This window comes from Taurulus bubalis, assembly GCF_910589615.1.
Source record: "Taurulus bubalis genome assembly, chromosome: 12".
Taxonomy (NCBI): domain Eukaryota; kingdom Metazoa; phylum Chordata; class Actinopteri; order Perciformes; family Cottidae; genus Taurulus; species Taurulus bubalis.
Genome location: NC_136600.1, coordinates 16,844,274 through 16,868,052, shown reverse-complemented (window position 1 = coordinate 16,868,052; position 23,779 = coordinate 16,844,274). Strand labels below are relative to the sequence as shown.

Genomic DNA, 23,779 nt, shown 5'->3' with positions numbered 1-23,779 from the left:
AGGATGGGTACATGGTGGCCATAAAGGGATGGACATGGTCAGAAACAATGCTCAGGTAGGCTGTGGCATTTAAACGATGCCCAATTGGCACTAAAGGGCCTAAAGTGTGCCAAGAAAATCCCCCACACCATTACACCACCACCACCAGCCTGCACAGTGGTAACAAGGCATGATGGATCTATGTTCTCATTCTGTTTACGCCAAATTCTGACTCTACCATCTGAATGTCTCAACAGAAATTGAGACTCATCAGACCAGGCAACATTTTTCCCTCGTTCCTTTGAGTTGTTTCATGAATTAATATGATGGGAAAGTTTGCCCTTTTCAGAAAAGAGAGTGTAAAAACAGATAATGTTGACCCACTGAAGCATGCGTGCATTCAGAGAACAAATATTTCTAATAAAGTTACCAATAGCTTTAACAGGGCTCTCAAGTGTCACACATTGAGCGTGACTGTCACGCATTTCGGTCTTAAGTCACGCCCTCCCGCCACACATCGTATTTCTCACGCTGAAAAAAAACTCTAGGCTATTTAATGTGCCGCAGCGCACAAACATGACCTGGTCGCGCTGCCCTCACCATGGAGGAATCAAGCACGTCTCCCCCGAATCCCCTGCCAATCAAAAAAAAGAAATGGGCTACACAAATAGCCAATCAGAAAAACGTATCTGTTGTATCTGGGTGAAATGTAATCCAGCAACCAATGAAAATAAAGCTAATAATAATATGGAGGGGAGGGGGGCTGGTCCCTGCGCGGGGGGGATATGTTACTCTTACCTGTCTTAAAAACTTGAGAGCCCTGCTTTAAAATAACAAACATAGAAAAACCTCATGACACACAATAGCTGCTTTCAAAGTGTAAAGATATTATGTAATATTATACTATTCTGTTCTTATCACTAACCAATACATATAAGAATACTTTAGTATTATAGTTCGTCAATGAGAAGCCGGTTTTAAATCCTCTGCATAGTACTTGGTAGATTAAACTGTTAGTACAGCATCACATAATATAAGCACATCACATGTTCCCATCCCATTATCTGTCACCGCTTATCCTTCACTGGCCACCTATATAAATCATAGGTTTTTAAAAAGTGAATACTAACTATAAATGTCAATTTACAGGAGTCAAAAGTACAATATGTCCTTCAGAAATGTATTGTAGTAGAAGTAGAAAATAGCATGAAATGAAAGTGCAAATTTTTCAGAATTGTACAGTAGTCGTGTAAATGTACATCATCCTCCATGTGGACCGTATCTGAAAGAGAGACCCTGCTGCCCATCAAGGCCCAGTGCTATTAGTGTGAATGTTTAGCGTCACATTTATTCATTAAAAACCACATTTGTATGTAACATAAATGATACGAGACACTATGGGTCAGCTGCAAGAGGAGTGCAGTGAGCAACGCAATGCAGTGCAATGTGTGCGTTGTTATTGTTGTTGTTATACTTTATCTCTGTTAGAATGACTTTGGGTTTTTCCCGTTTAGTATGAGGTGGTTTGGCTGATTGTTTCTGCAGGGGAGTTTGTGATTAATTTATTATTTTACTACAATTACAAAAATAAAACGTACAATATTTATCCTACTTTCCATGAAGCCATTGGTTTTAAAAATTAAATAATTGTATCACTTGTAACTTGATTTAGTTATCAATTACATTAACGATCTTCAAATTGATCAAGTTTATTGTTCTGATGTGTTTTCAGTTTGATTGAAAAGATGCATGATATAATCTGAAAGATAAGGAAGTAAAATACTACAATTTGCTCCCATAACATCTCCTCACTATAGCTACTTTACACTCACCTAAAGGATTGTTAGGAACACCATACTAATACTGTGTTTGACCCCCTTTCACCTTCAGAACTGCCTTTATTCTACATGGCATTGATTCAACAAGGTGCTGAAAGCATTCTTTAGAAATGTTGGCCCATATTGATAGGATAGCATCTTGCAGTTGATGGAGATTTGTGGGATGCACATCTTAAACACACATTTAAAGTAAATGATTATAAATGGAAACAGTCGTATTAAATCAGTATGACATATGAAATAACATATTTCAGGGTGCTACAAGAGCACTTTTGGATTGTGAATCATGTGGATGTTGAATAACAAAACAAGGCTGTTCCATAAAACCTGAACCTATTACCTAAATATTCTAAATTGGTTTCAAACTAAATACATATACTACTTGTATAAGGTCTACATTTCATTAAGGTATTATTTTGAAATGCATCCTCAGAAATCCAGTGCAGATGTGGTGCAGGTTGAGGAAGCAGCAGCTGGACCATCAGGGCTTCAGGTGAGGTCTTACATCGATTCTGTGTTGAGGTGCATTATCATGGCGTATTAAATGTCCTACCTGTTTTCAGCACAAAACAAATTATTATGTTAAAACATGCATGGCCAGACAAGGCTAAGTTTTCTTTGCTTTTAGGAAACAGTCAAATTGAGCCACAGTGATCGTCAAGGAAGTCAGTGTAGCAGTGTCCTGGACATGGGGAGTGAACCATACCAGCCTGACCCCAAACTCATCGAAGTACAGCAACTTCAGCACAAGAAGTTATGATTGCTCTGGACAAGATTGATCTTAAAGATGTAGGCCAACAGTTCATCTCTGTGAATAATAGACAGAGGTATCTTTTTGGTGTATTTAATAAGACATCAAAAGAAAAGAAAATACAAGTAGCTAATCATTGCATAAAGTAGGAAAGCACTTTATAGCCTATTAAGTGCTGCAGAATAGATTTATATTTCATACTGTTATTATGTTTAAATCAGTTCCAAGTTACACAAATGTTCAAGTTTGCCTGTTCAACATAATATCAAGTAATTTGTTTTTATAATGCTGAGACCAAACCGCCCTTGGACAGAAGACAAGGAGAGATCTGAGTGGTCCACATCCAGCACTATCTAAAATAAGTATAAATAGATAGAAAGACAAACAGACAGACAGACAGACAGTTCAATATTGATATATATATATATATATATATATATATATATATATATATATATCAATATTTTCTTTGTGCAATAATGTAGATTCGACGGTTAGGTTATATTTTCCTTTTTAACAGTTTAATATTTTATCATAGGCCTAGCTTGTTTCTTTTATTTTTACTGATGCTTCTTATGATTGAGAATTAGTGTTATTGACAGTTTGTTATATTTACTGTTAATTTTGTTTTGTATTCTTTCTTTTTTTTTTAACTTATTTGTTACATGTTGGAATTAAATAAATACATAGACAATTAAATGAAAGGGTTGTCGCTGTCTATTTATATTCATCAATATGAATCCTATTAGTTTATGATAATAGTCAGTAAGTCCCTGAGGATTCAGGGTTTGAGGCCTGAGGGGGGCATTGGGATTGGGCAAAAATTTATTTTCGACCTCGAACATATTGTGGTTGTGATGTAGTCAAATTACCATAAAACAGTTGACAGACACAGTAAACGTGTTTTTGTGTGTGTGTTTTAGGACAGGTGTTTGAATTGCCAGTTTAGTATCCTTTATATATTTCACATAGTATTTGAAGATGTTAATATTATCATTATAACTGTATTTACTCTTCCACGTTTGACTCCCAGTTATATCAAAATCTGAACTAAATAAAGGGAAGCAACAAGGTAATACCGTCCTAAGTGTTGCACAGAAAACAGTTAATGGATCAGCGCGACACTAGTCCAGGATTTACGGTAGCAGTGCTCCTCCAATCCCGCAGCATTGCTCCTCCTGCCTGCGGTCACATCTTGTTGCCAGAACTTCAGTGACACTGGATTTGTATCTGTTATTCACGCTCTGCGTCATTTCCTTCATTTATTCACCGTTTATTTTTGCAAAACATCTCACCGAGGGGCCGGTCCAGTGGTGCCGCATTTTGTATCCTTATCGCTCGCAGCCCGTGTGGATTCGCTTTTGGATGTTTTATTATGGACGGTCAGAGAGCACTGATCCATCAAGCCGACGTTAAGACCTCTCAGCTTTAAGGATAAGATTCTTATTTAGAAGCGGTTATATAATCAGGTAAAAATACTGGCGTTTTGAGCGCATGTTTTTTTCTGGTTCGTTTAACAGCTTGTTTTTTCACTGTATTCTGTTGTGGCAAGACAATTCCCGTCCGTTTTCATGCCAGATCTGCAGCGCTTTAGTTTTCCATACCATAGCATGAATCCTTTGTTGGGGGCAAACACGCATGTCCAACAGCATCCGCAGCAGAGTCAAGCTCCCGGACACCCGGACTCTCCCTCGGCCCTCCTGTCCGACACCATCTTCGGTGGATCGGACCAGACCTCCCTTTTGCTGGGTGAGCAGTCCGGGCCGGGGCCCGATCATCCGGGGCCTGACTTCACCGCACCCTCACAGACCTCCCCTTACCTCCCCCACAGCCGCAGCCACCACCACCATCGCGTTGCATCGCACCCTCCTGCTGCCATGGCTCTGAGAAACGACTTGGGATCCAACATCAGCGTCCTCAAAACTCTCAATCTGAGGTTCAGATGCTTTTTAGCAAAAGTGCATGAATTAGAGCGTAGAAATAAGATTTTGGAGAAACAACTGCAGCAGGCGCTGGATGTCAACAAAGGCTGTCAGGGTGGATGCTGCGAGAGCAGGGGACATACCCAGGAGGCAGGTGTGCAGACCGGATTTGTCGGGACCGTACCTCTCAGGCCCGGCTCCCTCCCCTTCCACAACACCAACAACTCAGCCAGGAGGCCTACAACACTGTTCACACCACCACTCTCTTCCGAAAACTCCAGTTCAACCCAAACAAATGCCACTTGTAACCCGGCCATCACTATCAGCCAGGCCTCTCCCTGTGTGGACTCCCCAGGCTCTGGCTCTAAAACGTTCTCCAACACCAGCGCAGGTCCAGGGAGCTCCACCAACCCTCCTCCACGGTTTCTCCCGGGCACCATCTGGTCCTACAACCACACACGCAAGTTTGGCCCCAGTGGGGACCGCCTGACCAGCCCAGGAGTCTCCTGGGTGCACCCTGACGGAGTCGGGGTCCAGATTGACACCATCACCCCTGAGATAAGAGCCCTGTATAACGTCCTGGCTAAGGTGAAGAGGGAGAGAGACGAGTATAAACGCAGGTAAGTGGAGTAAAACTCTTTTATTGTACTTGTAACAGGCCTACAGAGGCATGAGGTTGTACTGTAGTTTCCTTAAGTGTGTGTAATGCTCTACTTTGGAGCAGTGAGCAGAGCTGTAAAGCAACTGCAGACCAGCTGTCTCCAACAGAAGCAGAGTCAGCACAAAGCCCTCTCCATCCATCACATCCAGCCTGACCCAGCATCCACTTCATGTCTGACCACAGAGGCAGGTGCTGCTGCTAGAAATACACCAAGGAAATTAACACGTCACTCGCTAAATATAAAGAAGAATGAAGGTCAAATATTAGCGGGGATGTGTGGAGCTCAGTCTGCTGCACAAATGTCCCCTTCAGAGTTCATGTTGCTCCCAAGATGACTCACCCATGGGTGGCTTAGTTTACAGGACTATTAGGAGAAATCCATACTGAAATAGAATTTGGTTGATTTTATAGCCAACATTTATTTTTCTGAGAAGATGAAATACTTATTATGGTCCCATATAATGAGAGACTCTGGAGGTGGTCCAGCTAGGCCAATGTGAATATTCAAACAAACCCTATGATGCTGGAGCAGCACCCACAGTGTTTTACTGGGACATATGGACGTTTGAGATCTACAGCTGTAAGCTTTACAAACTTTAAGTTTGACCTCGAGCTGAAATACTTGATTAGTTGATAGTTGATTATCGCAGTTATTTTTAAAGCAGAAATGTTTGTGGAAATTTCATGGACATTTTTATAACAGTTAATTTAAATAAAGTAATTAATGATTAATAATGCACATGATCAATAGTTGCAGCCCCAGCATCATGTTACATCTCTGAACCCACAATCGCTTATTCATCGGTGTACCAGTTGACAACAATGTGTCACGATGACATCACCAGTCCAGATCTGGATGCTCTGATTTCCAATTTAGGGAGACGGCTGTCTGCGTTTGCAGATCACTGGAATAACTCATTGAGATCTGTTTGGATTATGAATTTATTGGAGAAAACCACCCACATCTGTTAAATCCTAGCTAGATTTTGAAGGACAATTGGATTACGTAGGACCCGTCCTGAGTGAACTCAATTAGCTCCATGTTCCAGCGCATTGAATTCCCTCATATTATGTCTAAATGAGCAGCCATGCATTCTTCCCAGAGGAGACCACAGTATAGTGGGTTATTTGTGAAAGAGTTGGAGGGACGACTCCAACAGCCCAAATATGTGTGACGTAAGATGCACAATTTATTTGTTTGTAGAGACTTGAGAGCGGATGAGTTGCTCACCTGAAAAGTTGTGTTTTGTGTCTCTACCTGTGAATCAAGGGGTGTGACATACGTGTCCCACTTATTGTTCAAACCTGTTTCTGTTCAGCCCTCTGTTAGGGGACTCAACCTCTGTGTGCTAACTGAAGGTATCAGTTTTCCTCGAAACAATGGGGCATTAAAGCCTGTTTCTCCAAGTGAAACTCCATTACTGCCATTACCTATGCAGTCAAATATAATAATGAAATGTCTGCTGTTGTTCCTGTGAATCATTTTCTAGTATCTAAACTCACCTATGAATTAATTCATCTCATACTTTTGGAGCATTTTGCTTCTTTTTTATTCAAGGACAACTTCTCTTTCTCCCCCTTAACCCTCCCAGAGCCCCGGCCCCTCACTCTCTTCACTTTGCCCACGTACTGTCACATTGTCTTTCTCACACAAACCCCACACAATTAGACACACTGAACACTTCTCAAGCTCTCTGCCTCTCGTCTCTCCTACTGCGCATCCCCCACTTCACACTCCACACTGTATCTGCAATGCAGCATGCTCTGCACGCCGTGACTGCTGGATTGCAGAAGGATGCACCTCTCTGCTTTCTGTTCGCTCTCACCTTACTGATAAAACAAACATCCTCTACAACGGCAACAACTCCTGATTCATGACTCAGTTTCTTTCAGATTTAGTATTCCCTAAAGGCCCCGATGTGCCGCAGCATTCTGCATTTAAAACGGCATTTATATAAGAGGCTACATCCTCTGCGGTGAGTCTATTTCCCCTGGGCACATGTGCCGTATGAAGTCACTGAATCTGAGATTACATACAGGCTCTGTGCTCAGGCCTTTTAACTGTATTAAAGTTCAGATTCATGGGCGAGCCATCTGGGCTGCACCACGGTAGCACACAATTCATCAAACAAGCAATTCATCATTGGGAGAATAAGCAAATCTCTCACTCACACGTTTCCCATTTAAATCTGATGGTTTCATTTAACTCGTGTCCAGATTTGTATCCTAATATCATTGAACTAAACTGACTGTTGACTGATCCTGTAAATTGCAATTTTATGGGATGATTTTCTTTTCTAGGTAAAACAAGCAAAAGTTGAGTTTATGTTCATTGTTACTCACTAAAACACACTGTGTGTATCCCGAGGTCTCACAAATGCGTTGGCAATTGCAAAGTATATTTTGCATCCAGCATTGTTCACATCCATGTTTACCTCGCTAACACTCGTCCTCTTCTCCCTCTTTGCTGCCACATTGCTACATAATTATCTTCAAACGTTACTGCAACCTGTAGTTCAGCATCCTAAATCCTTGACAGTAGCGTCATCTGAGGAATTTGGTTTCTGTAGTTTTTATATGGCTAGTCAGATGCACTTAAAATTGTATAACATCTGGTTTAAGTACCTTTCAGCTCGTCTGACTTTTCAACCTCCTGAAATTGTCATGTCATGGTTCTCTTTAACTTTATACTGTAGTGGCCTTTCTAAGTGGGTGTTGAAGATGCATTAAAAAATGTGTGTGTAAAATCCTTGGCCTGTATGTTCTCTATTTACATTACAAGCCACTAAAATATTGTTTACTTTTTATATCCAATGTGACTCTTAGATGGGAAGAAGAATACACTATGAGGATGGATATGCAGCAGAAAATGTCAGATCTACAAGAGGTAAATGTGTGTGTGTGTCTGTGTGTGTGTGTGTGTGTGTGTGTGTGTGTGTGTGTGGGTGGGGGGGGGGGTGGGGGGGTGGGGGGGGGGGGGGGGGGGGGGTTTGGAGGCGGGCAGACTAGACATGGCTGCAGCCCAACAATGCAGTCTGTCTAAACTGAGTCTTTGAGTCTTCACTTTACATTTGAAAGTTTCGACATCAGGCAGAGTCATTAAAACTACTGATACTTCAGCTGTGGCTTAGCTAAACTATAAATACCATGAACATTACACCATGTGTGTTTTCCTGGCCCTTCAACAATAAGCAGTGTGTTAGTGGTTAAATAGATTTAAAGACTTTTTGCTACACTGATAATATTAATATTAGTTAGTTTGAACACAGTATGCTGCAGCTACTACAATGGATTGCTTCTGTTGTGCAGTGTTACTACGACACTGGTTCAAGTCCGAAATCATACAAAACTGTTTCACTCTTTTGATTATTGTTTTCTTTTTTCTTTGGCCACTGACCATTAACTGATTAAAAATGCATCAACCATTCTCATTTAAAAGTAATAGAAATTATGTATTTTGAATGAAATAGCCCTTTTCACAAATATCAAATTCACCTGCTGTCAGGTTGATTTGTCATTTGTGCTTCCTGTGTGTGTGGGGGTAGGTGTGGGTACACATGCACCGGTGTGTTTGAAAAGCACATCTGCCATTGCCAGGAATCTGTACCTGCCCCCATTTAGCAGAAAGCACATCAACAGGAGACCACAAGCAGTAAAAAAACACTTAAGATTTAAATATTGTAGGATATAAATAAGTCAACAGAGAGAATGATGATGCCATGAGACAAATCTAGACCTACACAGAGGACATCATGCATTTAGGATTTACAATGTTTTGTGCACTTTGCAGCTATAGACTTTTATTAACTATGTTGCTTGCATAATGTGACCTGTAATTTCCTGTAAAGAGATGCAGCAAGACATGTGGGTGTTTACGTGTTTGCACTTGTACATGTTTGTTCTTTATGTTTTTCTTTTTTAATGCGTGCAGGATCTGCAAGAGAGTGAAGGCTGTCAGGACGAGCTGGCTGTCAGAGTTCAGAAGCTGAAGGCAGAGCTGGTTCTCTTCAAAGGCCTCATGAGCAATGTGAGCGCAGTACAAACCATACAGTCACATAATCTCTAAGCTATGCACACAAGAACTAATTATATGTTTTCCTGCTTTTCAGTGGATGGTATATGGAATTCAACTCTTAAAATAACTACAGAAAAATGATATTATAATTTACTGTTCATAAATTGTAACGAAGGGCTTGAGTGTGACCTCATAGTCATTGGACCATTTACGTATGCTTTATACATGAGTAATAAGAACAACTATGGGTTGCCATGTTTGGCAGGTGTAGTGTGTATCCTCCTTAAGCCTCTTTTTAACTAGCCCATTAGTTTATGAGGAAGACCCCATTGATATAGCGTTTGACCTCATAACACCTAAAAAAAAGGTGTGTAATAGAAACACAGCCATGCTGAAGGAGGCTATAAAACAGACGGATAGGTTTTTACTGGGCAGCCCAAAAGTTGTTCTTATTAAGAGCTTATGTGAAGCACGAGTAATGCATTCATTTACAGCATTGATTTAGCATTGGTACGTTTCTTGGTATGGTTCCTTCCATCCTCTCTGTAGAACTTGTCAGAGTTGGACAGTAAGATCCAGGAGAAAGCCATGAAGGTGGACATGGACATCTGCCGCAGGATCGACATCACCGCTCGTCTCTGTGACGTAGCTCAGCAGAGGAACTGTGAAGATGTGATCCAGATGTACCAGGTACCAGGACTAGTCATTCAATATCTCCATAGCGATATATATCACGATATAGCATGTTTTCTGGTCATTCAATAAATACATAGTCTATATGAAATAACCACACGGTAAAGCCTATTTCTACACTTGTGTAGCCTGTATACTCTTACCCAATACCCTATATACCTATACCCTATTTATATGATCGAGACAACTTAATTGTGGATCAAAATACCTCGATATATGATTTCATCACAACATGATTCCAATGAAAGATATACATTATCATATTGAATTATTGCCAAGCCCTAGTTCCATGAGTTATCAAGTCACTTTGTGGTAAAGTGTGTCTGGTATATTGAAGCCGATATATCCTGATTGTGTCCCAGCAGGCTCCGCACCACCAATCATCCCTAAACCTCCGCCGGAAACAAACTCCTCTGTCATTCAATGGTAGCGAGTGTGACGAACCCGTCAGCACCTCTGAAAGTGATGGGGGAGTGGTCAAAGATGACGAGCGCTGTGGCTCATCAGCCAATCAGATCAATGAGGAGATGCAGAGGATGCTGAACCAACTGTGGGTGGTCTGACTTTGAAATGTGATATAATCTTACCGTCCGTCAGTCCTTTTTACCAATGTGTGTGTACATAATGTTTTTATTTCAGACGTGAATGTGAGTTTGAGGATGATTGCGACAGTCTGGCTTGGGAGGAGACTGAAGAGACACTTCTTCTTTGGGAGGACTTCCCAGGATGCACGCTGCCTCCTGACCCCACCCACCCACCAGGAGAAGTAGGCCATTGTCACAGAACTTATTTCAATGAGATCAGGTTTAAAGGAATGAACTTGTGCCTAAATACAGGGGATGGAAAAAGCAATGGCAAGACCTAGGCCACATCATGCAATTCAATACAACATATAACTTTGTGAAGCTTATAACACTACCATTTGAAATACACTCTTAACTGTGTCAGAGATGTAATGATTTAGCTCTGTGGTCGTTTGTGTATTGATTTGCAAAGCGGTCCACACATACAGTCGCCTGATGACAAGTCCCAGTTGTATTGATTGAAATCTGCAATATAATTTGTCTTATATTTGTTAGCAATGAGAAGAAAACCAGTTGTTACACTTTCTGCCACGATAAACGTATTAAAAGGATACTAACAACAATACATATGCACACCAACGTTCTTTGATCTTACTTTTACAAATCATTCATGCCTAGCCTACAGATACAGAAAGGATCCTATTAATCTATTTTTTTTATAATTCTCTGATGACACTGTGAAAGTAGAATTTGTGTCTGTGATCAGGATCTGAACCTTTTTTTTTACTTATCATCCTTCAAACAGCTGTGTATTGATATTGTTGGTTCAGATTTCAAAGAAGCTTTTAAAGTTCTGATTGAGTGGATGTGCAGAGCAGCAGCGGGATATGATGGTCGATACAGTTTTGTCTCAGGCAAGGACACTGACCTTCACTGCTCTACTGTAGCATGGCAGACAGACAGACAGACAGATGCTGTGTCTGGCCTGTATTGGTATTCAGTGTGTTTGTTTCCTAGAAATGCATGTAGGTATTGGATTTCATTCACCGCTGTGTGGTATTTGAACAATCAGCTGAGGAGAGGTGACATTTGAGCTGATTGGAGCATAAAGCCATCTGTACTTTGATAGTTGTATCACCTCACTAAGTCTGATTGTGCTATGATTAGCACACAAACACATGTTCTGTTTACTGCAAGCATTTTATCCCATGTATTTCCATATCCTGACCACAAACATATTAAAAATCTCTCTCTCTCTCTCTCTCTCTCTCTCTCTCTCTCTCTCTCTCTCTCTCTCTATCTACCAGGATGATTGTCTGGAAAAGGTGATTAATGACACAGAATGTCTTTTCAAGTCCAGAGAGAAGGAATACCAAGAGACAATTGACCAGATTGAGGTCAGACACACATTTTTTTAATTAAAAAAATATCCCTGCTCATGTCAATTTTTTCTTTCATTTTATGGTCAGTGTTATTTGTTCATTCCAGTGTCCTGTCTAGGTTCAGTGCTCAAACATTCACAAAAGATGATTTACATGATGCCTCAGGATTAAGTGACAGAGAGTTGTTCCATCTTTTAATGATGCTTTGATGAATTCCTGAACCAAGGCTCAAGAGCCACTTAATTCACTGGTCCATCCTGTTTTCTTCTTAGATTGTTTTGTACTGCATCTTTTCTTTTCATATCCCACATGTGCAAACAAACATCTCCTGAAATTATTCTTTATTTTGACATGACATAAAAGACATGAAGCCATGTAAAGCGTGGTAATACTGTATGTCCTGCATGTAGCCAGCGCCTTACAGTGTTTTACAGAAGTAAACAAACATTTTAATGGTAAACACACATAACATTTATAATTTAATATGTGTAATATGACTGACTGCGTGTTTTCTGACTCCAGCTGGAACTGGCCACAGCAAAGAGTGACATGAACCGGCACCTCCAAGAGTACATGGAGATGTGTTCGATGAAGAGAGGCCTAGATGTTCAGATGGAGACTTGCAGGAGACTCATCACACACAGTGGAGACAGGTAACGCACACAAACACGCTGGCTCTCAGTCTACATGATCTATCTGCCTGTCCTGTCGGTCCATTTGTTTTTCTTTTGGTAACATTCCATCTTTAGTTCCACAGCGTTAGACTTCACCTTTAGTCCCCTTACAACATTTATAGGCAGTATACAAACATTTAAAGCACTCGTGTCAAACTCAAAGCCCGCCACGTATTTTTATGTGGCCCGCGACGGCTTGAAAGCCGTGAAATCGCGGTGCCGTTTTCAGTCGTTCGCGGACCCGTTTTCAATGGGTTGTGGACCCGTTTTCAGTCGGTCACGAGCCTTTGCATCGGCAAAATAAATAAATCCTGTGCTTTTATTTTGAAGGGAATTTTTAATGCAGCAGAGTGCCGTTTATTCAATTCCTGTCATATTCATGTAATGCTCTGTAACTCTGTTACGTTGTTCATTCTGGTCACATGACATCTATTGCTTCTGTCCATCCGGGGAGAGGGATCCTCACCTGTTGCTCTACTGAAGGTTTCTTTCTTTTTTCCCTGTGAAAGGGTTTTAACTATCTTTATTTGGGGGAGTTTTTCTGAATCCGATGTGAGGTCCCGGAACAGCAAGCTGTACACAGTTATGTGTACAGGTTGCACATTTTAATTTGTGATTTTGGGCTATATAAAATAAACTGAATTGAATTGAATATTCTCGGCGGGTCATTCAGGGGTGATGGTGAGTCCTACAGCCAGACCAGTTGAACCACTGCCCCAGACCACATGCATATTCTTATTAGAGTTATGTCCTTCCCAACTGTGACAAAAAAGCTTTGAACAAAGTTAATATAATAACGTGCGTATCTTTGATAGAGTAATGTGGGTTTCTTAACCCTAAATTAAATCGATTTATGTCACAGTAACAGATAAATTCAATTTTTTAGCTAGTGGGGGGCGCCGAACAGCTGATCCACTGAAAGCGCAGGTAGAAAATCCACGGCCTGCTACTGTACAATTACAACCGGCCCTTTGAGGGCAACCATGATTCTGATGTGGCCTGGGGTGAAAATGAGTTTGACACCCCTGATTTAAAGGAACAGTGTGTGAGATTTAGTGACATCTAGTGGTGAGATTTCAGATCGCAAGCAACAACATCACCCTTGCTCCCCCTCTCTTTCCAAGTGTATAGCTATCTTTAGGATTTTATGACTACAAAGAGCTACTTTTAGCAACACTCAGTTCTTTTTCACAACTAAATGATTGCTTTTAAAAACATATATAGAGCAACATGAGTCATGTTTAATTAATGAATCACTAGAAACAAATTTTAAATGGCAATAAAAAAAAATAACATTCCTGAGTGAAGTTTATAAATGATAATAATCAATAATGAAGAACACTGACATCAGATAGTATAGTCACCTTCCTGTTCTCTGTCCTCAGCCAGCAAAGAAGTTTACAAGAACTAACTAAAATAAACAGACTTCAGACGGACAACTTCTGGTATAGCTTGTTTGTTAAAATAATAATAAAAAAAATTAAAAAGCTACTGTTGTTCAGACTGAGTGTTCTTCCTTCGGACTACAGGAACAAAAACGTGAACTGCCGTGGCCGCGTCGCTCCTCTTGGGCCTGTCGAAGTCAAAGCGTTGGTTAGCATCTTAGCTAGGCTGACGTATATATATATATATATATATATACATATATATATGTATATATATATGTATATATATATATATACATATATATATACTGTATATACACACAGAAAAAGCCTGACTGGCAAGCTATCGACCCCCTGGAGGCGGAAAAAGAAAAGAAAAGAACAGAAAAACTGAAAAAGAAGAGTGAGACGTGAATAATCACATTTTTGCATTTATTTACATTCCAGCATATGTTTGTGTTTGTGTCGCACAGTGACTCTGAGGCGCCTGCGTCCACTGAGGGCGGTGACCAGAGAGAAAACGACAGGTCATCATCCTCGGCGCCTTCTTCCTCGAGCACTAGACGATCTTGACACTTCCTCACTCCGGCAGCAATGGGGGTTGTGCTCATGTGACCTGCCCCGCATCCAGCTACAGTACCACACTGATGCAATACGCACCTGTAAATATGGCAACACCATGTTTACATGAACCTCTTCATGTAGGGAGTTATTTTGTTAATTCTTCCTGCTGTCCACGCAAGTCATCTTTGGTCTGAGGAGACTTTTTAGCGCTGAAACTGTGATTGAGTATCTGGATTTCTGTCATTACTACTTTATGTAGATGTCACTGATGTCCCGCAGAGGGGAGAAGTCTTCTGATAGTCGGACCTTGTCACCTTATGTTTGCCAGCAGTAGTTCAAAAGTGAATCTTATGATGGAATGTGAAGATTCAGAAAGTAGAGGAATTATTGTAAATAAATGGGCTGATGTCCTTGCAGTGCAGTGCTGCATGCTACTAGAAAGCATAGCATAATTTAATCTAAACACAGTAAACACACTTCATAACCTCTGCGTTTAAAGATAATCGAGCAAATACGACAACCAGTAGATGTAAGGACCTTGTAAAGTCCACTCCACACACATTTACAGGCCTGTTATTAACAATGTGTCACTAAAGGAACACACAAAAGGGATACTTTGAGTCTTGAAGAAACAAAGATTGTCCTGGAGTGTATTTCTGAGTTTGATTGGTCAGTTTTATATTGATAATGAGGAGCTTGAGTCTTTAAAGTCTAATAAGATGTCATGATTCAGCATTTTCCTGCCTTTCAGCTGCAGATTCAGAGCTTGCTTTACATCAGTGTAGTAACCAATTAAACCACAAGCAAAGACCTTATTTCATAAATATGAATTGGGTACGATCCTGAAAACAGGAAATAGAATCATTTCAATCCATCATTTATCTGCTGTGAATTACATGAATCCAAACTAGATTTTATGGGAAAAAAACCGCTGTAAAAAAGTAGCAATGTTATTCGTTGCTGATGTGCTTTGGACTTCCTGGCTCACCGAAAGGTAACATTTGAATTATTATTAGCCACCAACATCAATGTCAGATTAAAAATTAAAATTAATTTGGAAAATATCAAAGTAGAGCACGAAAAAGGTTGTTTTTTTCATAACAACAACAAAAAACATCTGAAATACATTGAACATCACATGTTTTTTAATGGTGCTTCATAACAAACCCAAAGTTCCAGGTGATAGCAGAGATGGTTGTTGTTAGTGTCCGAGGGAAGCATGTTTGTTTTCAGTTTTAAATGTAGCTGATCTAGAGTCAGTGTTGGCTCTTCATTCTGCTGTCTGGGAATAATCATACCGTGTGATTAAATGCACTGTGTCGCTATTACTAATTTGTTTTATTTTCATGTCTAAGATTAGAGTCAGGTCCTGGATTGTTTGAGCAGAACTGCATGGTTGAATCACTTAAAGGAGAACAAAAGAAAGTCAAAAAAATAGAGTAAGTTAGCCATTTAGTGCCAAAATAAAATGGTTAGATTGTGAATCAACAGGAAGTTGCTGAAAAAAAAAAAGAAAAAAGAAAAAAAAGACTTAGTATAGCTGCCGAGGCTATTTCACCAAGGTGCTTGATGTATATAACTAAACCTATTTTTGAGCCTGTTTGCACATAGAAAGGAAGAGCAGAGCAAAAATGTATATGAAACAATCGTCACTATTACTTGTAAAACATGTAACATAAAGATGTCGACATGCTGGAAATAGAAAACTGTATTTATTCTATTATGTTTACTAATCTTCTACATGTTGCAGGTAGGGAACTAGAATAATGAATTTAACACGAACACATACCTCATTCTTACTTTATTTATGTTTTCCTAGGTACATTTAACAATGAACTTTGTACACTGCTGCAGTAAAACATATACTAGCACACTGCTGTAAATCCCCACTGTCCTTACTGCTCTTCTATCAGACACTAAAAATAGTCCTGGCTCTAGTTTCTTCTCTGTCTCAATACCAGTTGAAATATTTCTTCAACACTTTAAAGACGTTAAGAGGACATCATTTAATCTTGTATAAACTCATGCATGTGTGGCTGTTGGACTCAGCTGAGTGCTAATCGCAGTGTTTCCGCTACTGTTTGAACACAGAAGGAGGATGCCAGAGATCAATTGTGTGAGACATAAAACACGCCATTTCCCTTTTTGTATAGCTTTACTTTCACGCGCTGAGTGGGTCTCTATGTATGCATGTGCCAGTGTGTCTGTTTTGGGATGTTATGTCTGTATAGTGAGTGTTTTTAAAAATACTTTTACTGGGAAAAATGTACAACATGAAGAAGAAGGAAACATAAGTCCAATTTGATATTGTCTCTGTGTTTGGCATTTGGGACAGAGCTCTCTGTTAAAAAATAATCACCTCAAAAATGTAAGGTATCTAAATCAAATGACAATGGAGTTATTTTTTCCATCGGTACTTTTTCTTTATGAGTGTATATGGTTGCCAAATAAAGTCAATTTAAAAATAAGTCGCGTAAAAAAACTGCTGAAATGCAAATGCTTTCGTGAAATGACTGTACAATGACTTTGATATTATATGTGTAAAGGAAATATAGCTTTGAATATATACTTGTGTTCAAAGACTGCAAGCAAAGAATGTCCAGAGTCACACACACAGAAAGAAATTTGAACTAAGATACAATTATCTGATGGCCCTATTTTGTTTCTCAATGGAAAAGATGGTGGTCAATGACAAGATATGATGTTTTTTTTGTCCCTTCTTTAATGTTTTTAAAGAGAAGACAAAATAAATGGATTCAATTTGTGTCGCAGAACAATTTGATTGATAATCCTGATTTGTGATCATGTTCTTCAGATGTGTGACGATGCAGCTTTAAATATCAAGACAGTAATTTAGGCTTAAATAAAAGCTTCACTGCAGAGCTACAGTATGTAACGTGTCAAGAGAGACTGAAAGAATAAAAGATGCAACTGAGCAACATTATGTGTTATTACTTGGAACATACTGCATGTGTTTCCGTTTAGCCTTTTCTGTCTGTCTTTAAATTAAAGGTTCGGTTCACCTAAAATTAGAAAAAAAAAGAAACAATGGAGGTGAAAGGAATTGGCTTTGTTGGGCTCGTAATTATATTAAAACAAACCAACAGCAGCATCTCTTTCCAGAAATAATGTCTCAGATGCTCTGGTTAATTAGCATTAACAGTCAGAAGGAACTGTTGACGGTGAGCCCTGTATGGACACTGTTTTGGAAAGATGTTTTAAATGTGAGCGACACAAATGAAACTCACCAACTTTCTGCAGAGGTGTATTGTAGTATATTTACGGAAATGTTGTTCTATAGTTTTGAGTTGCTTCCATTTTTACATTACTTCATACTTCTACTTTGCCACATTCCAGAGAAAAATATTTTTTCCCAGTAGATTAATTTAGCATCTAGTTACTTTTCAGATTAAGATTGTCATCATATCAAAAATATATTTTTACTTATTTATAAATTACGACGCAATGTTTAAGATTTCCAATGAAAAACGCTTTCTGGTGGGGACCTGTTGGTAATGTCATGTTTCAGATGTCCGATGAGTTGTTAGAAGCTGGTTAGCAGGAGAGATTTTCCTTCTAAACTTCTAAAATGATTTAATTCAAATAACTGTTGTAGAGGTAAGATTATCTAATGATTTACACAGAAAAAGAAAATCAGAGAAAATCCCCCCCAAATATTATACAATTTTGAGTGGCAAAACCTTTTCTGGTTTGTCTTCTTCCTGCTCCTTTTAATCATAACACGACCCCTCCTATTTATTCGGTGACCTTTTGAGGGGACCTGACCCAGAGGTTGGGAACCACCGGCCTTAACTACCAAATTGTATATAAAGTAGTTATACAAAGCTGTACCTCAACCAACTAAATATAATGATATGATATGATATATATATATATATATATATATATATATATATATATATATATATATATATATATATATATATATATCACTGCTGCAGGACAAGTACTTTTATTTTGATTTTTGATTTATATTTAGCTGATAACAATTCTCACTCAAGTAGGATTTTCAATCCAGGACTTTCACAGGTCACTGGGGCCGCATCAAACACACTTTTGGCTATAACTCAATTATTGAATTGCTAATGTTTACACAAATGACTAATAGTACAGTATATAAAGTGATACTTGACTGGTTGGCGCAGGCCTTCATCTGCAAGGCAGTCATTCTATTCTTTACTTTGTGTGAACTGACCTTTTAAGAGAACATATTTTACAATGTGTAGGAAATCTGAGTAATGTACTGAAAATATACCGTCATCAAAAATGAAATTGTAACCGTCGCTATAAAAAATGGTCTGTTCCTTCAACATTGTCAGGTTTTGCAGTTTGCACGGAAAGTGATGAGGCTTTGATTCAGAAACATTAGTCAGAGTGCAGACAGGTCTGCATGCGAGAGCCGAACGTGTAAACAGAACCGCAGCTCACTGGTAGAGATCAGTAGGCGTGAGACCGGAAGAAATCACCAGGTAAGGAAACAGTGAGTGAGAGGACAGAAAGAAAGAAAGAAAGAAAGAGAGTCGCACCTTGAGGAAGTTAACAAAACTATAGAAGGAGAACAAAGGGCGCATCATATCAAAGGTAAAAAAACTAAATGTTTTCTTCATGTTCCATGATATTTTATTGTCCCAGCTTATTTATGATATGATATATTTTATTGGTGCACCAAACTTTACAGAACCAGCTCCTTTAATGTTTTTTTTTTTCACTGCTCATTTGATATAAGTCATTTGTTTTAATATTTTCAAAATGTTTCTCCATAGAATGAAACTTGTGCAATGTTTTATGATCCTCTTGATGTCCTCTGCACAGTTGGCGCTCACCTTTCCGCTGGTAGTGAACTTTATCTTCAGTTTATCGATTTTACATAATTGTAAAATAAAATAAATAAAAAGTAGTGTTGTTTGATATAGTATAACAAATAGCTGTCAAATATATAAACATGAATACTCAAGTTAATCAGGACTTTGCTGGAGTATTGAGGTTTGTATCTAATTGTGTTAATGTGTTAACAGACGGATGGGACCCAGTATTACACTGTGGGCGGCAGAACATGTCAAATGTGCCCTGCAGGTAAGATGATATCTGGTGTGAGCGTCATCTATTTCTGTATCTGTTTTTCTTTCTGTTCCTCATTTAGTGTTGACTCACTGTTTTTATTGAATGAATCAGTGATTATTCATCTTTGGAAATTACTCTGAAGCACTGAGGCATTCGATATCTATCTTTCTCTGCCTGTCTCTCTGTTTGTCTTGATGAAAAACAAGGCCCGCTGCAGACAAAGTTTCTGCTGTATGACCACATCCTTCATTGATATGTGCTCTGGGCGAGCAGCCTCTCTCTGCTCTCCGTCTCATCCGGTTGTTCTCATTTGTTTCTTCTCCTGTGTTTCTTTCTAATCTGTCAGGTAAGTATCAGAAGTCTTGCACAGAGTGCATGTCCTGCCCTGCTGGACATTACACAACTGAGTTGAACCGTGAGCCCAGCTGCCATCCCTGCTATGGAGACTGTAGACCAGGTAAAAAAAACTATGAGTCATTGCTACTGATTTAACGATTTCATCCATCACTGATGAGGATGATCCCAATGTGACCTTGGGTTTCTATATTAAACAGAAGAAAAGAAATATTTTTGCATTTCTTGAAATTCTTGAGTGATTTAACATCTCTAAAATCTCTCTCTGTTTTCCACTGTCTCAGATTTTCATCTGAAGGTGGTTCAGAACTGCACCAGAGAGACAAATGTGAAGTGCGTCTGTGAGGATGGTTTCATGTGTACTGAAATGGTCCCATACTCTGAAAACTGCAGATACTGTGTCCAGATTCAAGGGACAACCACGACTGGTAAATACTGAGCAGAATGGAAGAGGTTTAATTCTGTCAACCAACAGGGGGCCTCATGACAGTTTTCACTGACTGTAGGAGAATGACTGAAGTCCTCTGTGTGTGTGTGTGTGTGTGTGTGTATGTGTGTGTGTGTGTGTGTGTGTGTGTGTTTGTGTGTGTGTGTGTGTCATAATGTTAACATGTAGTGTTTAGCACTTTGAGTAGTCAGAAGACTAGCAAGGCGCTACATTAATGCAAATCCATTTAACAAGTCCAAGTAAGGTATAAGTATAAGCAGGAAAATATACTTAAACATAAAAAAGTAATTGTATATATTTTGATAGAAGGTTTCTGTCACAGAGCCATGTACATATTCAATGTTGCTGATAAGAAATAATGAAACATTGCAAATTCACAAATAAATATAGATATATGAAGTGTGAGATTTTCCCAAAACTGTGGAACATTTTATGCATTTCATGTGAGTTGCCAGAGGAGCGATGACAGGGAATGAGGGGGAGAGAGAAGAGAATGACACGCAACAAAGGTCTGAGCGTCAGCGTTGACCGGACGTTAAGTAGTGCAGTTCATGGTCTGAGCCTTCACCCTGAGGCCCCCAGGGAGTCACAACAATCAATTTGACTTTTACACAACAACAGGGATATTTCATACTTATTTTAAGAAGAAGAATGTAAAATGATCATTTGCAAAGTAACTACAGCTGTCAGCTCAATGTATTCAGATAAGTGAAAACGTGAAAACTGAAATGGAGTAATTTAGAACAAAGTCCCAAAATAGAAGATGACGATGAGGAATGACGTTCCCATCTCACATATATTATCTGCCTCAAGCTGCACTTTCACTTTAGTGGAGCACATTTTTCTTTTTAAACTCTCAGATCCCTCGTAATGGTTTGAATTGTGTTTGTATTACGTTGACTTTTCCACACAAAGCAGCTGTCCATGAAATGGTGTGACTCAAACACCTTTCACGTTTCTCATGTATAGCTGTACAGTTTGTTGCCATTACAAAGACATGTTAGTGAGATTTTGTTTGCTCTTGTGTTTTTCCCCTGAAATCTGAAACCAAACCAAAGACGTTTTTTTGTTCTTCAGAAGTAGCCGCTGTTACTTCAGGCAAAGATAAACACACTCCATCCTCAGCTTCCTCCGGACAAAGCAGCACTTCCGCCAAACCCTGCCGATTACCCGAGTATGTCATGGATTTCCTTAGATACAGTACATATTTAATACCTGACACCCAAACTCTAGATAACTTACAATGCTCTCATAGTTACAGTGTTTTCATTAAGATTATTTTAACATTTGGTTCAGACATTGCAGTCGGTCTTTGTTCACAAGGTCACATATTTGAAATACCTCACACTTTCATCCTTATCTCACACAGGTGTGGCCGTCAGTCAGGCCAAGCGGCAGGAAATGGCACACATCCCAGAAGAGGGGATGGTATGTGGAGACTGCACAATATTTTGGATGGATTTCTATAGTTGAAAAGGCACAATGATTGATTTTTTGCCACGCTAGCACCATGACTTAGTGATGGCAATGTCGGTCAGACTGATGGATTGTCATGAAAGGTTGTACAGACATTCACGACCCAGAGAGGATGATTCCTACTGACTTTGGTGATGCCGTGACTTTTCCTCTGGCACCACCAGAAGGTTCCCTCTAGCTCTCAAACTACTAGATGAAATCTGGTTCATCCCTGACTTTGGATTTTGCGGTATCATAATGGAAAAATTCTAATTTCTCCAATTAGTCTATGACTACATTTGCAAAACTAATAACATTAGCTTCAGCTGAACTTTATGATTGGTGATAATTAGCTCATTTCAGCATGCTAACAGGCTTTAGCGATGTTGGTGAACCTGTTAATATTACCTGCTGCACTTCAGCATGTTAACATTGTCATTGCGAGCAAGTTAGTATTTAGCTAATAGCCCAGCAGTGGCTGTAGAGTCTTACGTCTTGTTTATTTTTCTTAGACAAAACGAACAATGAGCTGGCGGCCATCTTGTGTCCAGTGGTTGTCGGGGGATGTGTGGCCCTTGTGATCCTGCTCTTTGTTCGTCGCCCCAGAGAAGAAACATGTTTCAAGCAAGGTAATGTGGCGTTTACATCCATGACAAAGTCAGTTTCTGGTGTTTTAGTTTAATCAATCGAACTCCTTGAACTTTATGATCACACCCCTTCTGGGATACAATAAACAGTTTCCTGAAATGTATCGTGAGCTTTAGCTCTAGTTTTTAGCTTTAGACTGTTAGTTGCTTTATAAATCATATACATGTTGATTCATCATTGGTGGACATGTGTAAAGAAACTGACTTTATATTATTAATTAATTCATCTATTGTTTTCCAGCTATTAAAAACATCTGCAATAAGGTAAATAGCTATTTTCCAAGCCTCACCATATCATGTTTTTTTTTTTTTTTGCACATCACTGATGGACATGTTCTTCTTTAGGGAGGAAGAGATGCTTCTCACAAGCCAACTGACTCAACTCATCAGCTCCCCAGAGACTCATTCAGTGCAAAGCAGCCGCCACCGTTCCTTTCAGCAGCCAATCTGGGTACTGATGAGTGAAATGAAGACTTTCATGTGAAATACTTGGCTCACTTTGTGGAGTCATTAAGAAAATAAAACATAAACATGTAAAATATGCAGCTGTGTCACTGTAATGAGTCTGAGTTGTGACTGAGTTTTCCTACTCTGTAAACTATATTTTAATGAACCTCAATGGATCGATTAAAACATTCCTTTAAGTGCACTCTTTGTTTGTTATGATCCCTATAGGTCCAGTCCATGTCCACAATCCAGGGACGGTCATCTTTAGCTTACTCAGTCAGTTTACAGGCCAAGTTGGACCGACAATTGAATGTGAGAAGACAGCTGAAGGAGTGATTAGTGAAGAAGAAAAAGAAGAAGAAGAAGAAGAAGAAGAAGAAGAAGAAGAAGAAGAAGAAGAAGAAGAAGAAGAAGAGAAACACTGTCCTGTGTTTCATCCCACATCTTCTCCAAGCATCCACCTCTCCGAGGAGGAGAGGAGCGGGGAGATTGACTGCGTTTTTTTTCCCTCCCAGGAGCAGGGGAAAGACTTCCACATGTCCAAAGAGGAGTCGCTATGATGGATCCTAAAAAACCCAACAAGATTTGTGTTGGTGGTTACGTTCAGACTCATCCCAGACGTATTCTTTTAAAGGAAGGAACTGTAAAACTGTGAAACCACAGATGAGTGTGGAGTAGATCCATCTCCGTCTTTTGCAAACTGTAAAGGCATCTCACTGCTCTGCAGAGACAATTTTATGGGCAGGTTCCAAGAAAACACACCAGAAACTTTAACTCTGGAGGAACAGCTGGAGGGTGATCTGCTTTGTAACTTATTCTTTAAAATATAATGTAAATACTCTTTAATAAGCCCTGTCAGCTTGCTTTCAAGTATTTGACCTGAATGTTTAATGTTTTGCATATATGAAGCATTTTGATTAAAGCACAATTTTATTTAGAATATAGAAAACTAAATAGA

General features: G+C 39.3%; 2 protein-coding genes across 2 annotated transcripts; both read left to right on the top strand.

Annotated features, from left to right (window-relative positions):
- Positions 1 to 4,139: 4,139 nt before the first annotated feature.
- On the top strand, positions 4,140 to 14,397 carry iffo1b (intermediate filament family orphan 1b; the record flags this gene model as incomplete). Its single annotated transcript, XM_079227654.1, has 9 exons — positions 4,140 to 5,110; positions 7,978 to 8,038; positions 9,083 to 9,178; positions 9,716 to 9,856; positions 10,222 to 10,409; positions 10,499 to 10,625; positions 11,691 to 11,780; positions 12,288 to 12,418; positions 14,298 to 14,397. The coding sequence occupies 9 exons, from the start codon at positions 4,140 to 4,142 to the stop codon at positions 14,395 to 14,397; spliced, it is 1,905 nt and encodes a 634-aa protein (XP_079083780.1).
- Positions 14,398 to 18,968: 4,571 nt separating this feature from the next.
- Positions 18,969 to 23,577, top strand: LOC306744520 (uncharacterized protein). The gene is made up of 11 exons (XM_079227179.1): positions 18,969 to 18,990; positions 19,173 to 19,242; positions 19,425 to 19,482; positions 19,817 to 19,927; positions 20,109 to 20,252; positions 21,350 to 21,446; positions 21,642 to 21,700; positions 22,240 to 22,356; positions 22,616 to 22,638; positions 22,720 to 22,825; positions 23,050 to 23,577. The coding sequence occupies exons 2-11, from the start codon at positions 19,174 to 19,176 to the stop codon at positions 23,379 to 23,381; spliced, it is 1,116 nt and encodes a 371-aa protein (XP_079083305.1). The 5' UTR covers positions 18,969 to 18,990; position 19,173; the 3' UTR covers positions 23,382 to 23,577.
- The last annotated feature ends 202 nt before the right edge of the window (positions 23,578 to 23,779 follow it).